We start from the raw sequence: 22,010 nt of genomic DNA, 5'->3' as shown, positions 1-22,010 counted from the left end.
ATCATTTTATATATTAAGAAACCTTTTTACTTTCTCCCCATTTTCCTGTTACTTTAAGTAGCATTTGCTCTTCCCTTTTCTCATATTTATCATGTACATGTCAACTGGGTTTTCTACTTGATACATTTTTCCTCAATAAATTAATATTCTTTATAGTTTTGTATGTACTTGGTCTCCGAAGAGCCACTAACGGGGAAAGTCCTTATTTCACTGTAATTTCTTCGTCTACTTCTGTCTTACTGGTTGCTTTTAGTGACTCTTGCTGTAGTTCTCATTAACTAAACTATCTCTTTAAGAAACATTCTGTGATCACCGTAGTGCTTATTATGAATCTTTTGTAATGTCTGGGACAATATATCTGCCAAGGAACATTTATATTCTTGGCACCCAAAATTTGTGCTGTTCATTTCATCACAGCCAAACTAATGAAAGACAGTGAAGTCTGAAGGCAACAGGTTTACGTGTGCTTAATTATAGCCATTCAGTCATTTCAATGCGGACCACCAGGCTCTGCTTATACTTTCCTGGATAATTGTCTTAGTGGCTTCCTTTCATTTCTAAGCAGCGAAAGAAGAAAGTGTGTCATGGAGAAGCAGGCTTAGAATTCAAAACAGTTTGCATGAATGCACAGCTCCACCACTCTGCAAGTAGCCAATGCATATATTCAACGTAAAACAAAGCACTGTATAGATTTATAACCCGTTCGCTTTCAAAAATACCCATTTGCCCAGTTGCCACAGACAGTTAAGGATTTATGCCTGGAAGACAGATTTTTCTTTTCTTTTCTTTTTTTAAAAAAATATATTATAAAATTCCTGGGAGTAGGAAGGACTTCTCTTTAAAAGTAATTTCAGTATTTATATTCAAGACTCATAGAGCTTTTACGCATCCGTCTTATCTCATGTGTCAGAAAACATCAATTGCATCTTATGAAAATGTCAGTGAGTGCGTGTTCTTTCTTGATTTTGTAAACTCATCAGAGGAGCCTCCCGTGCTGAGCCTTCAGAGTCTTGGGAGCAAAGCTGCCAAATGTGTGTTGGTTTTGAAAACCGAAATTTTACTTTTTTAAAATTAAAAGTAGTAAACTTAAGACCTGGAGTCACTCAGTTGGTAGCGTGCTTAGCTGTCATATAAGAACTCCTGAGGTGGGGGAGGGGGGATAAAAAGAACTGCTGGGTTTGGTCTCTGAACCTCATAAACTGGGTGTGCTGACTCCCGCCTGTAATCCCAGCACTTGAGAGGTAGAAGCAAATGGATCAGAAGCTCAGGGTCACCCTTGAGTGAATGAATGACTATACATATATACACATCCATATGTATTATGTATGTATGTATGTATGTATGTATGTATGTGTGTATATGTATATGCATGTATGTATATGCATGTATCATATATATGCATAAGATAATAATCTTAGTTAAAATGTAAAAAAGTTTAAATAATAAAAGCACTAATCATAATCGCAAACAGATGTTCGCTGACATGCTTTATTTTTACTTTAGATATAACATTTTAAACAATCATAAGCTCTTGATTTGTGTTAATTGAGGAGCAGTTCTCATTCCATCCATATTGTGAAAACGATGTTTTTAGCTTCCTCTGGGTACTGTATCCACTTAGGACCAGGTAAGAAAGTGTTTGGGGCTTCATACATTCACTCTCTTACTGTGTTAGAGGTCAGGAGCCCAAAGTCACTTTCCCTGGACTGAGCTGAAAGTGCTGGCCTGTGGTCGCCGCCCCCCCATCCAGAGCTTCCTCTAGCTGCATTCTTTGCATTCCTGGCCTCTGGTCCCCTTTCTCTTTCTGACTGCATTAGCATCTGACAGAAGCCTCTGTTCCTGTCTCCCTCTACCCTTTCTGAGAGATTGTTGTAATTGCACCTATGGGCCATATGGATAGCCTGGGACCCCTGACTTTAATCACATCCTCAGAATGTCTTTTGTCACGCAGGTACCATATTCACAGGTTCTCCAGAGGTTAGCCTGGACACCTCTGGAATTTATTATCTAAGCTATCGTCCTGGTCTGTACTGGTTTTCTTAAGTTCCACTTTCTGACCATATTAGAACTAAAGAAGAATTGCCCTTTTTTTGAACCTTTAGAATATGCACACACACACACACACACACACACACACACACACACAATTACAAGCAATTCTGAATTGATTTCCAAATAGTGTTAAGTTTAAAGATGTGAGGAGAAAGACCACCGACCCAAATCATCATGGCCAAATTAATTAAAAGAATCAATTAGTAAAAGCAGGCTCTTTTTTCTTTTTCTTTTTTTATTAATTTATTCATATTACATCTCAATTGTTATCCCATCCCTTGTATCCTCCCATTCCTCCCTCCCACTTTCACCCTACTCCCCTCCCCTATGTCTGTGACTGTGGGGGACCTCCTCCCTCTCTATATGATCATAGGGTATCAAGTCTCCTCTTGATAGCCTGTTAAGCTCTTTTATTTGCATACACAGGCTGCCTTACCGTAAGGCAGAGTCAAGAGGTCTGCATTGGACATGGACAAGATAAGCGGTTTTTATAGCTCAGAAGTAAGGGGTTTCCAAATGGGGGATTTGACAGGCAAATAGGCAGGGTTACAGGAGCAGAACATAACAAGAGCATCATTACAACCTCTTGTAAAACAGAGACATGGTTGCAAGGTGGTCGTAACAAGGTAGTCATAATAAAGTGGTCATAACAACAGGTGGTCGTAACAACCTTTCCAAAACAGTGGCATGGCTGCCATTCCCTGGGACAGGCAGTATAGAACCATTTGTAGTTAAGGTTACAGGTGGGGGCATAGCCCAATCCTTGAGAAACAGGTTTAATCATAAACAGGAATGAACCTAGTTTGTCTTTACTGTAAGATGGCTTTCAAGCCTAAGAGGGAGGCAGGCTGATTTACCAATATGCGCTTGTGTGTATGTATACATTTATGTATTTTCATCCTCCAAATTGCTTCAAGAACACTGGGACAGAGTACTTGTCTCCCCGTGCCCTGCTGACATTGAACGATATCATTTTGTAATCTGTGGCAATTATGTAAAAAATGGCACCCGATATTTTTTCATCACATCTTTCTGATAGCTATTCATGACTGACATTCTGTTTATTCCCGTATGAATTAGTATTACTTTAAAAAAAAAAAAAAAAAAACTTCTAATGGCTTAAAAACGACATGACTTAACTCCACTGCAACCCTGCTTGAAAACTGCTTGGCTAAGGTCCATGTGCTCACTGACATACCGTCCTGCTGTGTGACAGTTCGAATCAGCTTTAACAATAGAGTGAAGTTGCAGAGGTGCCATCTCTACCCCTGTCTGCTTGCTTCTTTGTGGTTATGTTCATCACACCTCCTTCCTCTCACTTTACTGAGATAATTCTCTACAACCATGGCTATCTGACCTGGAAAAATAGTCGAGAAGAGACGGACTTATAAATTAACCATAATCTTGCATTACAGAAAGGCCTTGGTGTCAGCTCTAAGGGGCTAAATATAACCACACTGACCCACTTCAACCGAATTGTCACTTCTTATAATTGCGCTGTAATTCATGCTTCAGAGCCGAGTTGGAAATGATGTACCTCGGACCCAGGCTTCTGGATCAAGTCGCACCATGTCCTTGAAGGTAACTCCATACTGAGATGTATTCCTTACTGGCTAGGGTTCACTGTTTACACACACACACACACACACACACACACACACACACACACACACACACACAGAGAGAGAGAGAGAGAGAGAGAGAGAGAGAGAGAGAGAGAGAGAGAAGAAAAGAAAGCACTTAGCATTTCATCTAAAGCCAATCATATACCTCCACCATAATTAAGTGCATATGCATAAGAGCCTATGGTGTGGCATTTTGGAGCCGGAGAAAATAGATGTTCTTAGTGGATACAGTACATATGAGTAATGGAATGGACTTATGGCTCTCTGAAGCTCACATAAAAGTAGGCAGGAAGAGCTTTGAAAAACATGAACAGAGCCATTCTTCAGAGTCTCCGGCTGTCGCTGCCTCTTTACCTGTGAACAGGCTCATCCTCGCTGCTTTCTTACCCTTGCTGACCCCTACATTTTTCATTTATCACCCCTCAGTCATTTCTCTGTCTTTGCTCCTCCTTCTCCCTTGTTTTAACATTCAGCTCAGTGTCGGTATTAAAGATTTAAAGATGAAAGAAATACAGCCCCAGCCTGCAACGAGTTCCTAAGGAGAACTGATCTGGAGCAAATCTGGACATTGACAGCGACTGACCCCTGTATGCAGCTGCTGTCTGAGATGGAGCCCAGTAGAGAGATTGACCTAACCTACTGCGGGTGTCAGGCTTACACAAACACTACCTAAAACAGATGGCTGTAGATTTCAGCCTCAAGGCAAGGGAGGTGTAGTCTTGCTTCCTGTGTGTGAGAAGAGGACCCTCTGAGAGTTGCCCTTACTTCCATCGTTATCTTGGTATCCTGTGAGAGGTCCAAGTGACTGCCGTTTGCTGATGTATATATCCAGGCAGCTGTTTTAGGGACAAGGAGCCCGTTTGTCTTATTTCTCCATGGCTGTGAAGAGAGATCATGACCAAGGCAACTTATAAGAAGAAAACATTTGGCGTGGAGGTTCATAATTCCAGAGTGTTAGAGTCCATGATCACCGTGCCAGGAACATGGCAGCAGGCAGGCAGGCTAAGTGTGTGGGAGCAATGGGGAAAACTTAGGTCTGATCCACAAGCAAGAGACAGAAAAGAGTGTGAGATGGGAGTGGGTGGGCTCTGGGAGCCGCAAAGGCTGCCCACAGTGGCACATCCTCCAATCTTCCTCCTCCTCCTCCTCCTTCTCCTCCTCCTCCTCCTCCCCCTCCTGCTCCCCCCTCAAGCAGTTCTACCAACAGGGTTCATTCTCTCTCTCTCTCTCTCTCTCTCTCTCTCTCTCTCTCTCTCTCTCTCTCTCTCTCTCTCTCTCTCTCTCTCTCTCTTCTCGAGACAGGGTTTCTCTATGTAGCGCTGCCTGTCCTGGACTCACTTTGTAGACCAGGCTGGCCTCAAACTCACAGCAATCCACCTGCCTCTGCCTCTGGAGTGCTGGGAGGCCTTTCTCTTTTAAATCACCACACCGCTTGCTCACTATGGATCTGGTAGCATGCCTTGTTCTCGTCTGGGTGAGGGTGGGGGTGCTCTGTCCAGCTCAGTTGTGGCCTTTACACAGGACCTTTGCAAGGGTTTCCTTCCCAGAAGAGCTCCCCTGCCTGCTCCCTAGGCCTGTCCCACCATGCTTATCCGTCACACGTATCAAGGGACTACTTTGGGTAGAAAAGTCCCCATTTCCCGTATCTGTCCATTCGCCTCTCAGATTTACTGAAGTTACTGGCTTTCTGCTCCCTTTCTGAGCCTGTTTCTCCTGAGATCAGAAGGCCTGAGGAACAGGCAGCATTCTCTTTCCATTTTGTCCCATCTTCATCCTGTCCTGTCACCATTTAGAACGTATCCTTCATGTCATCCATGAGGATGATATAGTTCTCTGGTTGGCTACTAGGAAAGAGAAATCAAGTGGTTTTGTTTTGTTTTTTTTTTTTTTAACTATTTGTTTTACCCAATAACTTTAGAAGTCTGCATCTTACCTTTTGATACTGTCTTTTTTTTTTTTTTTTTTTTTTGTACTTTTCCTAGGAGGATACCACCTAAGTATTGTCTGCCACTGGTTTCAGCCTCCAACTGTATCCATACCAGTTCATTATTATTTATCTTTTTAATATTTTGAGTACTGTAGGCACTCTTTTGTCTAACAATACTAAGAGGCTCTCCTACCGCTGGCTACTTATTGTGTTCTTCCTCCGTTCTCCTGTGTACAGCATCCTGTCTTCGTATTTCCCTTCTACTCTTTTGCATTTTGATCCCACTTACTTCAGTTCTATCTCCCGCAGGCTTCTTCCTGTAGAAAGGCCAGTGCGCTCATCAGACCTCCGCCCTTAACCCCAGGAGGGTGCCTGGAAGCTGATCTAGTGGACTTGGACATGCGGACAACCTTGGAAAACAGTCCCTTCTAGGTGCTGAACATAGGGCTAGGAAGGAGTCAGGGCAGTTCCCAGCAGAATTACCTCTAGGCCAGGATCAGGTGGCATCTTCCTGGAAACTCGGGATCCAACCCACTGTCCCTGCTGTCCTCCCTGGATGTTGATACATAGACACAGGGTCTTGCACTGAGTGCTGAAAGCTCTCCAGTCCTTACATCTTGGCCCAGGAAAAATTAATCTCCTCCTGGCACGCACAAAAGAGTCCATAAATACTAGATTCTTAGTACTATTCTACTTGGGCATAGGACTTCTGGAGGGAGAGTAAAAAGTCTGTAATAAAAAATGTATATGAAGGGAATCATATATACACACACATATATGTATACATATGTAATACACATATATGTATATATGTGTGTATGTATGTAAATGAGGGGAATGAATTGTGAAGGGTTAGACCTTTTATTTTATACCCATTTCTTCTAGAGCTAGCCTTCCAGTGGGATGACAAGCTTATTTCCCATCTCATTTCCCCTCCTTGGGAAAGCATTGGCTGATAGTGACATTCCGATAAATGAACGAGCAACACAAACTGTATCCATTGTTGTGCTGGCTTAGTGGCTGTCCAGTATGTACAGAATCCCCGCTGAGTGCCCGTGTGGTGGCCTAGACCAGCGATGTGCCTAAGAACTTGTAAGGCTCAGTTTCCTCTCAGCTCTGCAGTCACACCCCTGTGGCAATTGCAAGTCACCTGTGCTTCCTTTTTCTGTCTATATAATTATTTCGTCCGTAGGGAAAATGTCAGTAGTTCTGACAAATTTAATCCTGTGTTTACCGACTGCCTTGTCTTCTGAATCATAGGTTACTAAATCAAGTCAAGCAGGTTAGAAGGCAGGCCCCACTTGCGTGTCACACCTACTCTTATCATCAGTGAGCGTGGGAACCTGTCAAGTAGCTGCTCTGTGCTAGCTAGTTCATCACCAGCTGTGTGTGCGCTTTACCTAGTCTTAGGTTTCCCGTGTGGATGAATCCAAATCTTCCCAAAAGTTTTCAGTGAAAATAACAAAATATGTTTAGGTAAAATGACTAGTGTTTGAGACTGGTGAGGTGGCAGGCAACACTTAAATCGTGTGCCACTCCTGCAGAGGACCAGAATTTGGTTCCCAGCACCCATGTTGGGTTGCTCACAACTACCCGTGACTTCAGATCCTGGGTATCCATTGCCCTCTTGGACTCTTTGGGTACATGGGAATGTGTATCCACAATCCACACTTTCATACACATAATTATATAAAAAACAATAGCTCCTTGTAGCTGAGAGTTGCAGATATTCCTCAAAATGGAGGAATGTCAAGCAATGAAGAGGAAAAATAAATAAATAAAGATTTGATTATATCAATGTACCCATTTTGTTGCTGCCATCTTCAGAGGCAACGCCAAATAAATGAACTTTTCTAGAAAAGGGACCATGGAGAATATTATGTGGGTTGGGAAATACAGACATCAGGTCTTAAATCCACCCAGAGCTGAATTCTCACCCTATGTATATCCTCCAACTTGTGACTAAACACCCTTCTTGGAAAAATTGACCCCTCCTCCCTCCTTTCTCCTCTGTGGATGCAAACCTAGTTCATACTGTCTTTTCAGTGTTCATGGTCAGCTGGCCAGCTATTTCTTTTTAAAAAAATATATTTTATTAATTTATTCATATTACATCTCAATAGTTATCCCATCCCTTATATCTTCCCATTCCTCCCTCCCTCCCTCCCTCCTATTTCCCCCTTACTCCCCTCCCCTATGACTGTGACTGAGGAGGACCTCCTCCCCCTATATATGCTTATAGGGTATCAAGTCTCTTCTTGGTAGTCTGCTATCCTTCCTGCCAGCTATTTCTTATCTCTCAAATATCCTCTGCTTTTATCAGAGAGATGCTTGAATTCATGATTGTTGTAGCACAGTTTCAAATCCTCTCTCACCATCCTGGTTGTTCTCCTCTGTCGGCCAATGGGATGTAATTACCCTTCTTCATCCAAAAGCTCAGGAAGTCGCTGGCTTGTCTGTGGAATGTGGTGATGGTACTTAGCAGGGACTTTGCCTTGTGTTTGGCTGGGCTAGGTCCTGAAGCCATGCTAGGATCTGAGCGGTTTTAGCCCTAACATCCTTCCATCACTTCGTGACAATGAGTTGTAGGAGAAAACAGCTGTAAGCCACCAAGTGTGGGTGCTGGAAATCCAGCCTGCAAGATCAGAAAGTGTTGCATGTGTTCAGAATATAATAACATTGTTTTAAGAATATTGAGATTCAGGGTCCTGTAAGAGTATTTTTTAAAAATACATGCATGCATATATACATACATACATACATACATGTTTCAGCCTTCGTGCACACCAGAGGAAGAATCAAATCTCATTGCAGATGGTTGTGAGCCACCATGTGGTTGCTGGGAATTGAACTCAGGACCTCTGGAAGAACAGCCAGTGCTCTTAACCTCTGAGCCGTCTCTCCAGCTCTGTATGAGAGTATTGATGGATCTGTTCATATTGTGTATAATGGGAGAAATAGACATTTAGACATTGGAACTGCCTACTCAAAAAGCATCTGTGTAAGTTTGGGCTGTCCGGTTCTGGAAATACAGAGATCAATATAGCAAGGTCTTAGCCTTGAGAAACTCACAGACTAATAAGAAAGGCAGCAGTGATCAGTCAAAGTACAGTGTGGGTAGACCCACTTTCAGGGCCCCGGAGAGTACAGAGAGCGTGCCGTAATGCTGTTTGCTCCAGGCTTACATCACACAGTGAAGCGCTCTTTTCAATTCCTTATACTATCTTATATTGTTTGCATTGACTCACTGTACTTGCCAGACATTACATGGAGGGGTTTTATATGTGTCATCTCATTTTCATTTATAGATGCCAACTCCCAGAGGTTGGTCCTATTATGGACCTATATTATAATTAGGGAAAATGGGTAGAGCTTAAGTAACTTGCTTAAGGTGAGATTAAGTGTTGAGTCTAGAACCCGAAGACAATATGGCACCTTTCTCAGAGGGAGACATTATCTAGAGCAGGTGACTCCCAACAAAAAGGCATTGGCAGTGTCTTCAGATGGTTTTTAACGGGCACTTCTGCTGTCTAGCCCAAAGAGTCCAGGATGCTGCCAAACATTTTTCAAAGTGCAAGAAAGCCTCCAAACCACTGTGGCCCAAGCGTCGGTGTCACTAGGGAGAAACCCTACTGAAGTGCGGGAATTACTTTACACCATTTAGAGTGGTCAGTCATCTCTAGGTATCCATGAGGTACGCGTTCTGGGGTCGCAGAGACCATGGGTGCCCAAGCCTCCTGTAAATGGGGCTTGAGAGATGGCTCAGCAGTTTAGAACACTTTCTGCTCTTGCAACTTGGGTTCCTAGCACCCACATTTAATGGCTTATGACTGTCTCTAATCCCAGTTCTTGGGGATGTGATACTCTCCTTTGCCACTGTAGGGTACCTCTGTGCACATGGAATGCGTATGGATAAACAGGAACACACATATATACACAAACAACATTTTAAAAAAATTTTTTTATAAGACAGAATATTTGCAGTGTCGACTTCACATCCTTCCATGGATGGTAAATCATCTCTAGATAATGTTCCATGTAAAATAAAATGGGTATGCTGAGTAAATAGATGCTATAGCACACTGGTTAGGGGATGAGAAGAGTTCACACACACACATGGTCACTAGGCATACAGTGTTATTTGCAGGGTTTGTTACTGTCGCTGTCGCTGACATTTGTTTGGTTTTGAATTCTTGTGATGGGGTCTTGCTGCGCAGCAGAACAGACTGTCTTAGGACCCAGGCAGTGGTTTGTCTTCGCCTTCCCTGAGTGCTGAGATCCCATGTGTGTACCACCATGGCTGACTGTTCTTACATACGTTAGGTGAGGGTATGCTCGGACCTGCAGGTACAGGAGGATGGCTCCAGTACAACATATTAAAAAGCCAGCAGAGGACGACCTCAGGGAGAGCAAAGACACTGAAACAAGGCTCTTACAATATTGGAAAATGGGTCGTTGGGTACTGCTCAAAGCCTTAGTTTCTCCTGTGTAGAATTGGGTGGATTCTATGGTTTTCTTTTATTTCTGAGACTCTCAAAGGTCTGTGAAGACTCTACAAGAAAGTAGGATTGTGGGGATGAACGCCCTGTTTAAGGATTGTCATCAAATCCTTTTGAAGTTTTTTGGGTGAGAAAATACTTCTGTGGACCAGAAGACGTAACAATATATGATATAGTATTAAATTAAAAGTAACTCATTTAAATTCTGATTTTTTTTCTTTATATACTTCTGAACAAACATTTGTGGTTTAGGGAGTCAAATAAATACCAAGCCTTTCTTCAAAACGAAAAACAATCGGATTCGTCCTTTTCCTGTGTTCCTTTCCATCAGACTCTATTTTACTGGGAGGGAAAGGAATTTGTGTTGCTAAATCAGAGCCAGCTATTATATGTACATGCGATAGGTGATCATTAACTAGATCCATCTTTCGAGGCCATGAGGCCAAACAGGTGTGCACTGTAGCATTCGTGGTGAATCTTGTTGTCACTGAGGTTTTTGGTGAGGGTGGTGGCTTGGCGTGCTTCTACCAGACAACAGGTAGCGTCACCTCCGGGAGTCATCAGGGACTTCCCACTCAGCGCCACAGTTGTGCCTGGTCCTATGGTGAATCACCCAAGCTCTCAGGTGTGCACAGCTCACACTAGCGTTCCAGTGGAGCAGCTGGACTTATTTATTTATTTCGAGGGACCGATCCATTTCAGGCCCTGGGATGGGGGGAGATGCACTAGCCCTGAGCCTGCTCCTGGGCACAGTACACCAGAGGCCCCTGTTCTCTTTTCCAGGAGGCCCAGCTGGGGACTGAGCCCGGGCCCCTGCCACCTTCCTTGCCGCTGGACTCTACATAAAGGTGTCAGATTCAAGTCCTCCCATAGGCCAATTTTCTAAAAGTGCTTTCAAGTTTCCATGGTGTTGGGCGCACCCCCCCCCCCAACCAGAAGGGGAGGGCGAGAGAAGCTTTTGCGTTCAAATTCTTTTCCTTGTATGTAGACGACGTTAAAAGGAAGCTTTGCACTGGGCATGTTCGGATGTGAATGGGTTTGCAGATAAGCAACAGCCTGCCGGAACCATAGGCTTAAAATAGTCCTCCTCCTACCAACCCCCCCCCCCCAGGAGCTGCAAATGGTATCTGCCAAACAGATGACAAAGTACCTTGGACTGAATCACAGGGAGACAGCATTTTGAGCAGAACGCAGGCTAAACTCTTGTAATTACTGTTTATAGCTGGCCCAGGCTTCCTAGGAGAGGGCAAACACTAGAGGAAGTAAGTTTCCTGAACCTTTCAGATGGCTGTGCGTTAATTAAAGGCCAGCAGAAGACGGGTAATTCTCAGACAGGCTCGGAGTTGTTCCTGAGACCACAGTTCGCCGCCCGCACGTTTTCTCTGGAGGGGAGTGAATAGATATCTGGGATTTTTTTCCCCCTTTATTTTTCCTCCCCATCTCCGTTTTGATCCCATGGCCTCGAACTCACAGTGAATTGAAGAAAGAGAGAAATGGATATGTCCGACCCCAATTTCTGGACTGTGCTCTCAAACTTTACTTTGCCTCATTTGCGGAGTGGGAACAGGCTTCGGCGCACACAAAGGTAAAAACGCGGGATCTCCCCCCCCCCCCCCTTTGCTTTCTCTGCTGGAGACAGGGGGTTGCCGGAGCCCCGTTGCCTCTGGCAATTTATTTGTTGGTGACAGTTTGAAAAGTTTATGCCGTGTTGGGGGGGGGGTCTCTGTTTCAGTGCTTCCCCTCCTCTCTGGGTATTCCTGAGTGTCCCATCAGTGCGTTGTTCAGAATTCTTTTGCAGTGTGGATAAATCGGACATCGGACATTGCCTTGCAACGGGCGCTTTGTCTCTGTCCATTTATCTACTTGTATTTTTATCATTTCATTCAGCCAGACCCACCCGGGCTGCTGGCCTTCCTTCCAGAGCCTTCCAGAGGCTCCTCCTGTGTTATCTATCCTATGGATCACTTACCAGATGCGAATTTGAGTCGCAAGGTAACCCAAGCGAACCTATTTCACATTGACTGCTTTTTAAAAAAATCTGTGCAACTTTGGCTTTTTGACTTTTTATCGCTTCCTTGACATTTATTACTAACATACGGCCAGCCTTTCATTTGTAGCATACACACACACACACACACACACACACACACACACACACAATGTATGTCGGTGGGGTAGAGTCAAGGTGTTTAGAGTCAAGGTGGGACTGGATGCTGCAAGTTTGAAGAAGTGCATTTGCAGACAACCAGAGTGCAATATGATTTAAAGGAGGCAGTCTCATTCCCTTTTCTGTCCAAAACAAAAAGTAGCATTAGTGTCGTGGTTTTGGAGAGCTACATTCCCCCTGCATTGTATAAGTATATATTGTTCGTTTCAGTCAAAATTTGGCTTGGTGTGTACATGCGAACATACTTGAAACAGCCCAGTCAAATAAACAGGATGCGGACATCAGATTTGGAACTTTGTAATCTCTGTGCTCTGCTGTTTAGAGAATACAAGAAAATGGTTCTTTTGGAGGGGGGATACCTGTAGCTATGGATAGTTAAATGCAAATGAGAAGTGCTTTCAAACACTTAGTCATGTTGCTTTTTAAATGTGCCACAGTAGTCCTTGCACTTTAGAGAACGCCTTCATATATGTACATGCACAAATTGTGTGTGTGTGTGTGTGTGAGAGAGAGAGAGAGAGAGAGGGAGGGAGGGAGAGAGAGAGAGAGGGATGGAGGGAGAGAGAGAGAGAGAGGGAGGGAGGGAGGGGAGGGAGAGAGGGAGAGGGAGGGAGGGAGGGAGAGAGAGAGGGAGGGAGGGAGGGAGGGAGGGAGGAGGGAGAGGGAGAGAGAGAGAGAGGAGCGAGGATGGGAGAGAGAGAGAGAGAGAGAGAGAGAGAGAGAGAGAGAGAGAGAAGGCTTTATAATCATATTATTAATGCAACTTGAACAATGCTGATGCCCTAAGTCACATAGGCACATAGGATTCATCGTGGATGTTTTTCTTCTTTTGTGATATAACTGGAAATCTTAGTTTTGGCCATTCCCAGTCTCCCTATCCTGTATCCTCCGTGCTCCAAGTTTTCAACAAGTGGAGGAGAAATACAGGGTCTCCACAAGTAGGCCATCATGTCTTGCCAAGCTAGACTAAGGTTCTTACTTGTTCGGTTTGATCAGAGCATTTTCTGTTTTTCCTGGGGCAGTCCTGGCTGTCCCACCACTCCACCCTGATGGGGAGCCAGTTCTTGTAGAGATAAGGAGGCCTGGCCATTACCTGTGTGTCTGGTCCTGAAAAGCAGGTGGAACTTTTCTTCCTCCCCATCCCTGCCCACCTGTTGCTGGTCCTATGGAAAGAGTCTGACATGTGAGGAATTCTCAGGTTGGACAGGCCTGGGTTTTAGGATAATATCTGGTCCAGCCTGGTCACTCTAATTAAGTCTGACGTAACCTGGGTCAGGAAAGGTGAGGAGGGCTGCTTCCAGTCTCTCATTCAATGGACCTATGTCTTCAGTTCAGGGAAGCAAAGCGGGGAGGGGGTGGGGGTTTTCTTCTTCCTTTCTAGGAGTGTGGATTTTGGAAATGTGCCTGTAGACATCTTTGCAGCCATCCATCTAATTATTGTCTTGTAACAGGCCAGCCTTCCTTCATGCTTTCTGGTCTGGTATCCCTGATCCAGAATGATCAGGAGCAATTCTTTTTTTTTTTTTTTTTTTTAAATTTCACGTTTTTGTTTTTGTTTGTTTGTTTGTTTGTTTGTTTTTGAGGTTGGATATCCCTAGTTAGAAACAACTCTAAAACCCAAAACTTTTGAATAGACTCAAAGTTTATGATTTTTCTGGCAGTTTGAATTTGGAGTTTCTAGATGAGAGAGCTCAACTTGTATGTGGATTTAGGAAGTTGAAGGGCAGGGACCCCCCCTCCCCTCCGCCCAGTGGCGTGTGCGGTGGCGTGTGGGGTGGCGTGTGGGGTGGCATGTGCGCTGGCATGTGTGGTTGCGTATGAGGTGGCGTGTGTGGCCCCAGCCGTGTCTTTCCCTAAGGATATGGGAAGTGTATGCTTACACTGTGGTCTTCTCTTTCAGGGATGTCTCTTAATTGATGTAAACCCTGACTTTCCCAAGGCTGTCCTTAGCCTGGAAAGTCTGTCCCTTCCTGTTGCCCTTGTCCTCTCTGTCAGGCTACTGTCCTGACTGCACAATTGTCACCTGCTGTCACCGCTGTCCCCTGGCTGCTCTTCCTGGTTTCTGTTAAGCTTCATCTCAACCTGTTAGTAACTGTCAATTTCGACGAGTAAACTTCGCCTCTCCAACCTGTGAGTGAGCAATCACAGACCCCACTGGCACAGGACGGAGGCGCCACTCAAACTAAACCTCCGATGCTTCTTCACGCTCACCTTAAAAACCCGAGCTATGAGCCACACATGGTGGCGCGCACCGTTAATCCCAGCACTGGGGAGGCAGAGGCAGGTGGGTCTCTGTGAGTTCCAGGCCAGCCTGGTCTACAAAGTGAGTCTAGGATAGCCAAGGCTACACAGGGAAACCCCATGTTGAAAAAAAAAAAAAGGAAAGAAAGAAAACAAACCAAACTGAACTATGAAAGATGCTTTCACCATACAAGCCCCAACATCACAGTTTCCTTGTTGGTCCAGCGTGACACCGGATCTTAGTTTCTCCTCTCACAGGAAAATATTTATGCTTTCTCTTCTAACTCAGAGTCTCCTCCCCGGCCTATAACCCCTGAAGTTCTTGGGGAACGGGACTCACAGATTTTCTGTCTCACAATAGATCTTTAGGATTCTACCATAATCCTTGTCTACCAAACATGGCACAGCCATGGGAGGGATGGGTCGTCTGGATATATGCTGACTAGTTACTGCTTTACCTTAAAGCTCAGAGAGCCAGCCATTAATGACTGGTCCCTTGTGTGGTTGTCCTTTCTCCCTTTTTTCTTTCACCCAACACGTCAAGGCCATCATCTCAGTACCACCGCTCTGCTTCATACAGGGCCACAGAGCTGAGCTTCACTGACAAGCCCTTTCCAGCTTCTCAGCTTAGAGTGGAGCGAGCTCTGCATGTAGCTTAAACTTCATAGAGCTCTAGATCTGGTGCGGCATCTGTTGAGAATTTCCTCACAGGCTTTCTGTTCCAGTGCACGTTCTTTTCCCATTGGACTAAGAACTTGGGGAGGAGGAGGTCCAGCTGTAGCTACATCTTCTCTGGGTCACATGCAGCTGAGTTTCTGGGTAGGCCGTTGCTTGATGTGGAATGCTCTAGGGCGGTGGTTCTCAACCTTCCTGTGACCCTTTAACACGGTTCCTCGGGCCACGGTGACCCCCAACCATAAAATTATTTTCATTGCTACTTCATAACTGTAATTTCGGTACTGTTATGAATTGTAATATAGATATCTGATATGCAGGGTATCTGATATGTGACCCCTGTGAAAGGGTCTTCTGACATGTCCCCAAAAGGGGTCGTGACCCACAGGTCGAGGACCACTGCTCCAGAGGACCTGAAGGTGCTTGGCATTTAACTTTCAGTTTTCAAAATACAGCATGTTGCCATTGGTTTATCTGGCAATCTCCTAACCTGAGTGATAGCCCCTCCTCACCCACAGCGAGGAAACCTTTATCTATGCCAATGCATAGGCTAGTTCACTTGGTCACTCCAAGCAAATTTTTGAATATATTTTTCTGAGGACTCCAACTTGTAAGAACCAAGGATCCAAAGAAGTTTTGTTGCTATCGTTTTGTTTTTCCCTTCATTTGTTTGCTGAGATTGCATTACTTAGGGTTGTTCTGAGCAGCAGGTATATGCAAGGATTGTTTTTTTTAGCTGTCATAATTGTCAAAATATATTAACTTTATATGAGCATCACGCCCTCCCTTTCAGAAACATCTGTAGTGTTTAGTGAGTTTTCTGTTTGTCATGCATATATGAGAAAGATGGAAAATGGACTTTGCTTCTGCCCTGACATTCAGGGTGTCAATAAGTTGCATCCACCTCTTCTTCTTTTGTAATTTTTTTTTCAGACAAGGTTTATCTGTGTAGCCTTGGCTGTCCTGGACTCGCTTTGTTGACCAGGCTGGCCTCAAACTCACAGCAATCCGCCTGCTTCTGTCTCCTTAGTGCTGGGATTAAAGGTGTGCACCACCTCCGCCTAGCCACACTCACCTCTTTCTCTGAAAGCTAAGTTGATAGCTCGCTGACAGCACAACACCTTCCCAGAGTGGGTAGACATGGTGTGAGCAAACGCTCAATAGCCGTGGTGATATGACACAGAGGTCAGAGAAGACTACAGACGTTGCTGGAACAGAAAGGACCAGAGCGTAGATGGACATCGCTGGAGCAAACACAAAGGGCGGCAATGGCGGTCTTGGGCAAGTTCACTTTCTTGAACTTGGTTCCTCCATCTTTGAAACAGGGATAAGTGAGTTACTTATTGAATTAGCACATGTGCAAGCTTCATTACTGTTTCCTTTCATCCTTAACAGGGCTTGCCTCGCTGCTCTCTCATCTCTCATCAGCTTCAGCTTGCCTAATGTGCCTTTTATTTTCCTAATGCAATTACCGGTGAATAAAAACTCTGAATAAATCAGGACTGTTGACATCACCACTGTCATTACAACACGGGGGGGGGGGGGGGGGGGGGGGATGAGTTGGCGGCGGTGTGGCTGAGGGGAGCTGAGGGAGCGTACCCTTAATCCAGTAGGGGAAGCAGTGGGTGAGGGGTGTCTGGTGGCTCTGGGGAGCTCTGGCCTGGAAGTAGGGTGAGATCCACCCACCCAGGCAGTCACCAAGCCATTGCGTTAGCCTAGCTGAAACTTTTTTTTTTTTGTAAGTTTAAAAGAAAGGATCTGCTGCCTGTGAGGGAAGTTAAGGATGCGAAATTGATAGAAGTCAGGGAGCCATTGGCCCTGAGGGACAAACAAGGATTCTGGGATAGCCCTGGAAAGTGTTTTTTTTTTTTTTTTTTTGCCTTGAGGGCCATCTGGATAGTAATCTGGACCCACCAAACACGTGAAAGTGGGGGGTGGGAGAAGAGACGGGGATGTATACGGGAATGTATCCACCGGATAGTTAAAGCCACATCTGTGGGGTTCTGATTATGTTCTGAGGACCATAGGGAATTCATTCCTGCATTCAGTTCACGCTGAGGCAAGGGACAGAGTAGTGAGTAAGACAGGCAGTGTGTGTCAGCCACCCCAGTAAACAGATATCCAAAGCAGCCCATTGCCAAATTGAGGTCAGTGTTCCAACAGCTGTAGCAAGAACTTAGAAGGGAGAGTAACCTTGTGGGCGTGGAGTGGGGACTGCTTTAAATAGTGTGGCCAGGGAAGAGCTTTTGAAAAGGTAATGTTTAAAGGGAGACTGAAGACTACGGGAAAACATTCGGGGGCAACTATCTGGGAACATCAAAGCTCTGAGGCAGGACAAAAAAGAAAGTCCCCTAGACAGGAAGTTGCACTTAGGTACAAGTCATTGGCCTGGAAATGATCATTTATACCATGGGAGGTGGAAATTAATCTGGGAGAGCAACAGAGCCTTGTTAAAGGACTAGGTGGAGGTGAGACTGGGGATAGAAAAGATGACTTTTAAGGGGGAAAGTCCCCTAAGGATGAAGGGTGCATGCATGTGGGCGTGTTGTCCCTGGCACAGGGGAGGTCATCAGTGCCCCAGCAGCAACACTTGTCCAGTGATGCTCTGAGTAGGCGTTTGACAAGCAGGAGCAGAGTGAAGTAGAGAAATGCAGAAATGTAGGGTGGCGACCACTTTCTGTGGGCAGCGAAGTCCAGTGGTCACACATCACGATACCAAGCCTTACACGGTCAGGCAGCCGAGGAGCCTTCTTCTTGAATCATATCCCCTTACTCACTGTTGCTCACTCCACGCCTGGCTGCCTCGTCACCAGAATTGGCAGCGACAGAAGTTTCCTTTTCACATCCTCCCTGGAAGGTCAAGTCCCTCCCCACAGCCTGTGAGTCTCCCCTCCCCTCCATGCTCGCAGTGGCAGTTTCTCTTTAAAGCCTTGACTCAGCTGGGTGGGGTGGGCAGCCTCCACCTATGAGGTCAGCACTCAGGTGGAAGAGGCAGGAGGATTGCTGCAAGTTCAAGGCTAGCTTGCCTGAGTTTCAGGTTATCAGGGCCAAAATAGTGAGATGCTGTCTCTCCAAACAGACATTTCCCCCTCACCATCTGCTTGCTCCCTCCTGGGCCCTGGCATCAGGCCTTTTCCCTGTAGCTGGTTCCACAGGTGGCTGAAACCTGGCCCCACGTGTTGCTCCTCCTCACCTCTCCACGCCTGACCTGCAGGCTAGGCCCCTCCCTGAGTCTCTGAGCTCACGCCCTCCCACTCCTTGCCTTGCCCAGGCCTGTTTCATAACTGCTTCCTTTCATCCTCCTCCTGTCTTCATGTTTTCCACTGTACCTGGCCTATTGCTGCAGGACTCGCCCTGCCATTCTCTCATCCGCAGTCAGCTCCGACTTGGCTGATGTGCCCCGAAGCTGTCTTGTAGTGTTCTTTTCCTACCACACCCTGCCCAGCCTTTTCTTCATGAATACTCCATCCAGGGTAGAGAGGGTTGAACTCCAAGACCTTGACATTGTGGCTCTTCCTGCTGTCTGCTGAGAACCTGGCCTTCCACATAGGACGGGGAGTTTATACAGACTCTGCAGTTCCTCTCAAGGTTACCCAGATCCCAGCAATGAAGAGACAGAGGCAGATGCATCTCTAGGAGTTCAAGGGCAGTCTGGCTTAGAAACGGAGCTCCCGGATTGTCTGGGATGGTCCACGTGTATTGTGTCAGGCAAAGGAGGCACAGAGAGGAGAGGAATATGTAGATGTGAAAAAAGTTGGTTCCAAAAGAAAGGTATTGAAAACAAGCCCTGAGACTGTGGAGCATAGGCGTTGAGGGGCGGGGCGAGGTCTTCATCCTGTAACTGGGTAGCACTGGGTACTGTGTCTGTACTTCTCTGGCTCATTTGTTTTAACTCTCAGGGTACTGGGACGAGGAGGAAATAGTATAATGGAAGGTCTGCAGTGGAGAAGAAATGTGTTAATCTTTTATGGCTTTGCTTGGTTTTCTTTACAACTATATCTTGGTGTCAAGAGCTTAAATAATATCCTTAAAGCAGAGTAGTCATGAGCTTTGAGGCAGAGACGAAAAAGCTGATAGATATCGGTGTCAAGAAATCCCGAATCCCTGTGTGGAGATGAACTATAGAGAAAAACGCCTGGAATTGAGTTGTTGCTACATAACTCTGTGAGAGTCTTTTCTGTGTTGACTAGAAGTAGCTCTTCTCTTAGGAAGATTCACATTGGAGGCTCTGAAACTCCTTCAACATGGTCCTGTGCACACCCAACTCTAGTGCACAAAGGTATTTAAACCTGACCTGTCATAGTCACCAGATGTCATCTATTCATTTGAGTGTGATGTCATGGTAATTGATTAATCTCTTCGAAAGTTAAGTAGGAGAGCCAAGATTTTTTTTTAAAAGCACCTGGGGCTACCAGGATGAAAGCAGAACAGTGAACATAACCTTGCTTCTTAACACCCATCACTCACTGTCAGTAGAAGTTGGCTGTAGATAGTCACAAATGTGTTTTTCATGACACATGGGTACATTTTGTAACTAGAGAAATCTCTAAGTAAGAGTTCCCAGGGGCTGTTAATACTTGTAGTTTGAATACTTTCTGTTTTCTTTCCCCTGTATCTGCCTGGAAATTAGGGATGGTCCATCAAGAACCTGGCTGTAAATTCTAAAACTGTTGACCTTAATCTTTGTTCTGGAATAGGAGGACCTGAGGGAGTTTTAGCTAGACTGAAGGCTATTGGGCATGCCTATTAGAGAAGATAATTACCCTACTATCAACTGAACAGTCATATTGTTTTGTCTTAAAGAAGAAAAGGAACTTAGTGATCAAAGACTTTAGGCTTTGATCAGCGCTTGAAGGTAAAACAGATTGCTAAGAACAGACAGTTGTTAATGTTCATCTCCTTACTTAAGCATGCTTGTGCTTGCTTTACTATAGAACCCTGGGGATTTCTCCATTCTGCTCCTGGTTTGGTCTTCAATTTATCAGTGTGTCCAGTTTTGTTAGCATAGTGTCTTTTATCCACTGTAATTGTAGATAAAATGCATATCTCAACATGACATCTCAACCTCCTCATTGCTGAGAACCAACTCCCCATGACTCCAGAAAGTTTCTAACGCGTCATGGAAGTTGACATTGCAAGCACCTTTTGGAATATGAATTAGGTTCTGGGCAAATCGCCTGTTGGGGAGAGAGCCACTCGATGGATCACATTTGTTGTGAGGTTGCTGAGGTTATGGGGTTAGAGGCAAGAAGAAGTCCGAAGTCAGCAAGCCCATTTTCCACTCTGAATACTATAGAAGCTTCTTTGGCCATGCCTCATTCTGCCTAATTTTAAATGTTACATGTTTATGTCTCAGAATTGACTGTGTTACCTCCCTAAGGGTCACCCTTGCAGGGTTATCTACCCACTGCCCAGTTTCTTGGCTGTTACATCTGAAGGAAGTCATCGCACCTATAGCTTACATAAAAACACTTAGGCCCCATTCATGTTCAACATGTGTGTCTTGGAACGCAGTATGCTTGATGTCTCTACATCACACTTATTCAATGTTTTATTTTATAGATTCGTGGAGGGCTCCGGTAGGGAGAGTATATTTGTCCTGGGAAAAAGCTACCAACTGAATAAAGCTCTCTAGGAAATGCCAAACGAACCCTTTGTACTGTAAAACAATGGCCATTAAGTGGCTATTATGTAATGTTGTTTCCTAAGTCTGAGTTGGATGGCTTGTTGATCTTGGACCTTGAGAAAGAATGCCTGTGTTAAAAAAAAAAAAAAAAAAAAAAAAAAAGTGTTACTTTTACAGGGCTAAATTCTAGACTTTTGATGGAAAAAATCAAAAGCATTTTCCAGACAGGTCACTTGAACCAAACACCAAGCACCTTAGGTAAAGACAGATGAGACTAATGATCTGATGTTTCCGAGTGAGGATCAAAGTTATCTACTTACTGCACTTCGCCCGAATGCCCGTCCACATAAACAGGGAACTAGTTCACCCCCCAAACTAGTTTTGCTGTGCTGCTCTAGAGGCAGGCAGGTGGCCAGTCATCTGCATGTCACCTGCCTCTGCAAATTGAACAAATGGTTCAATTTACATTTCCCATAGATGGTAGCTTCCTGAATGGTGTGTGTGGGGGGGGGGGGAACTAGCTCTCTGTCTCCAGGTGGCCAGAGTGGCAGATGGGCACTTACGGAAGTTCAGACTGCTTTGGATAGAAGTTGTTATTGCTAGACTCTGTGAAAGAAGCTCCCGTGCTTATGAATCATAATCCTCTGTGTGTCTTGGGGCTTAGCGGCCAGGGTTAGATGTTTAGGCCACGGCTTTGGTATGCGCCGGTTGCCATATTTTTACTCTGCCAGGAGTACTTCTCAACAAATGTCAGTGGAGTAAATTAGCCTTAGAAATCAAGAGTTTTTAAGCTGAGAAAAAAAAACAGTGTTGCTTTTTCTTTTTAAGTTTTAATTAGTTAATGAATTAATTGGTTTATTATAGGTGCGTGCATGACTGTGTGCATGTGGATGGGTGGTGTGTGTGTGTGTGTGTGTGTGTGTGTGTGTGTGTGTGTGTGAGTGTGAACATACCAGAGGACAACTTTCAGGAGTACCTTCTCTTCTTCCAGCATGTGTTTCAGATCCAGAGACTGAACTCAGACCTACACTGTTTTTATCCATGAAGCCATCTCACCAGCCCAGCGGTGCTTTCTTAATAAGAATTTAGGCTCAGGTTGAAGACCTGCTCCCTTTAGCCCATTTCTTAAACCTGATGGCTTTGACACCAACACCTACCAGGCAGGCTTGTGAAGACTGCTTATTCCTTAGTTCCTTTT

General features: G+C 44.9%; 1 protein-coding gene across 4 annotated transcripts in view; it reads left to right on the top strand.

Annotated features, from left to right (window-relative positions):
- Nucleotides 1-22,010, top strand: part of Mast4 (microtubule associated serine/threonine kinase family member 4) — a 612,814-nt gene that overhangs the window by 432,871 nt on the left and 157,933 nt on the right. Inside the window, exon 1 of one of the 4 annotated variants that reach the window (XM_051172308.1) lies at nt 11,042-11,688. The exons of 2 other annotated variants lie outside the window; for them this stretch is intronic. In XM_051172308.1, the coding sequence (XP_051028265.1) occupies nt 11,597-11,688 (92 nt within the window). In that variant the 5' untranslated portion in view covers nt 11,042-11,596. Of the gene's footprint in view, nt 1-11,041; nt 11,689-22,010 lie in introns of those variants that run through there. One more of the 4 variants, XM_051172309.1, reaches the window with a different exon arrangement.

This window comes from Acomys russatus, chromosome 30, assembly GCF_903995435.1.
Source record: "Acomys russatus chromosome 30, mAcoRus1.1, whole genome shotgun sequence".
In the NCBI taxonomy this organism is placed as follows: Eukaryota; Metazoa; Chordata; class Mammalia; order Rodentia; family Muridae; genus Acomys; species Acomys russatus.
This window is presented reverse-complemented; position numbering and strand designations above follow the sequence as displayed.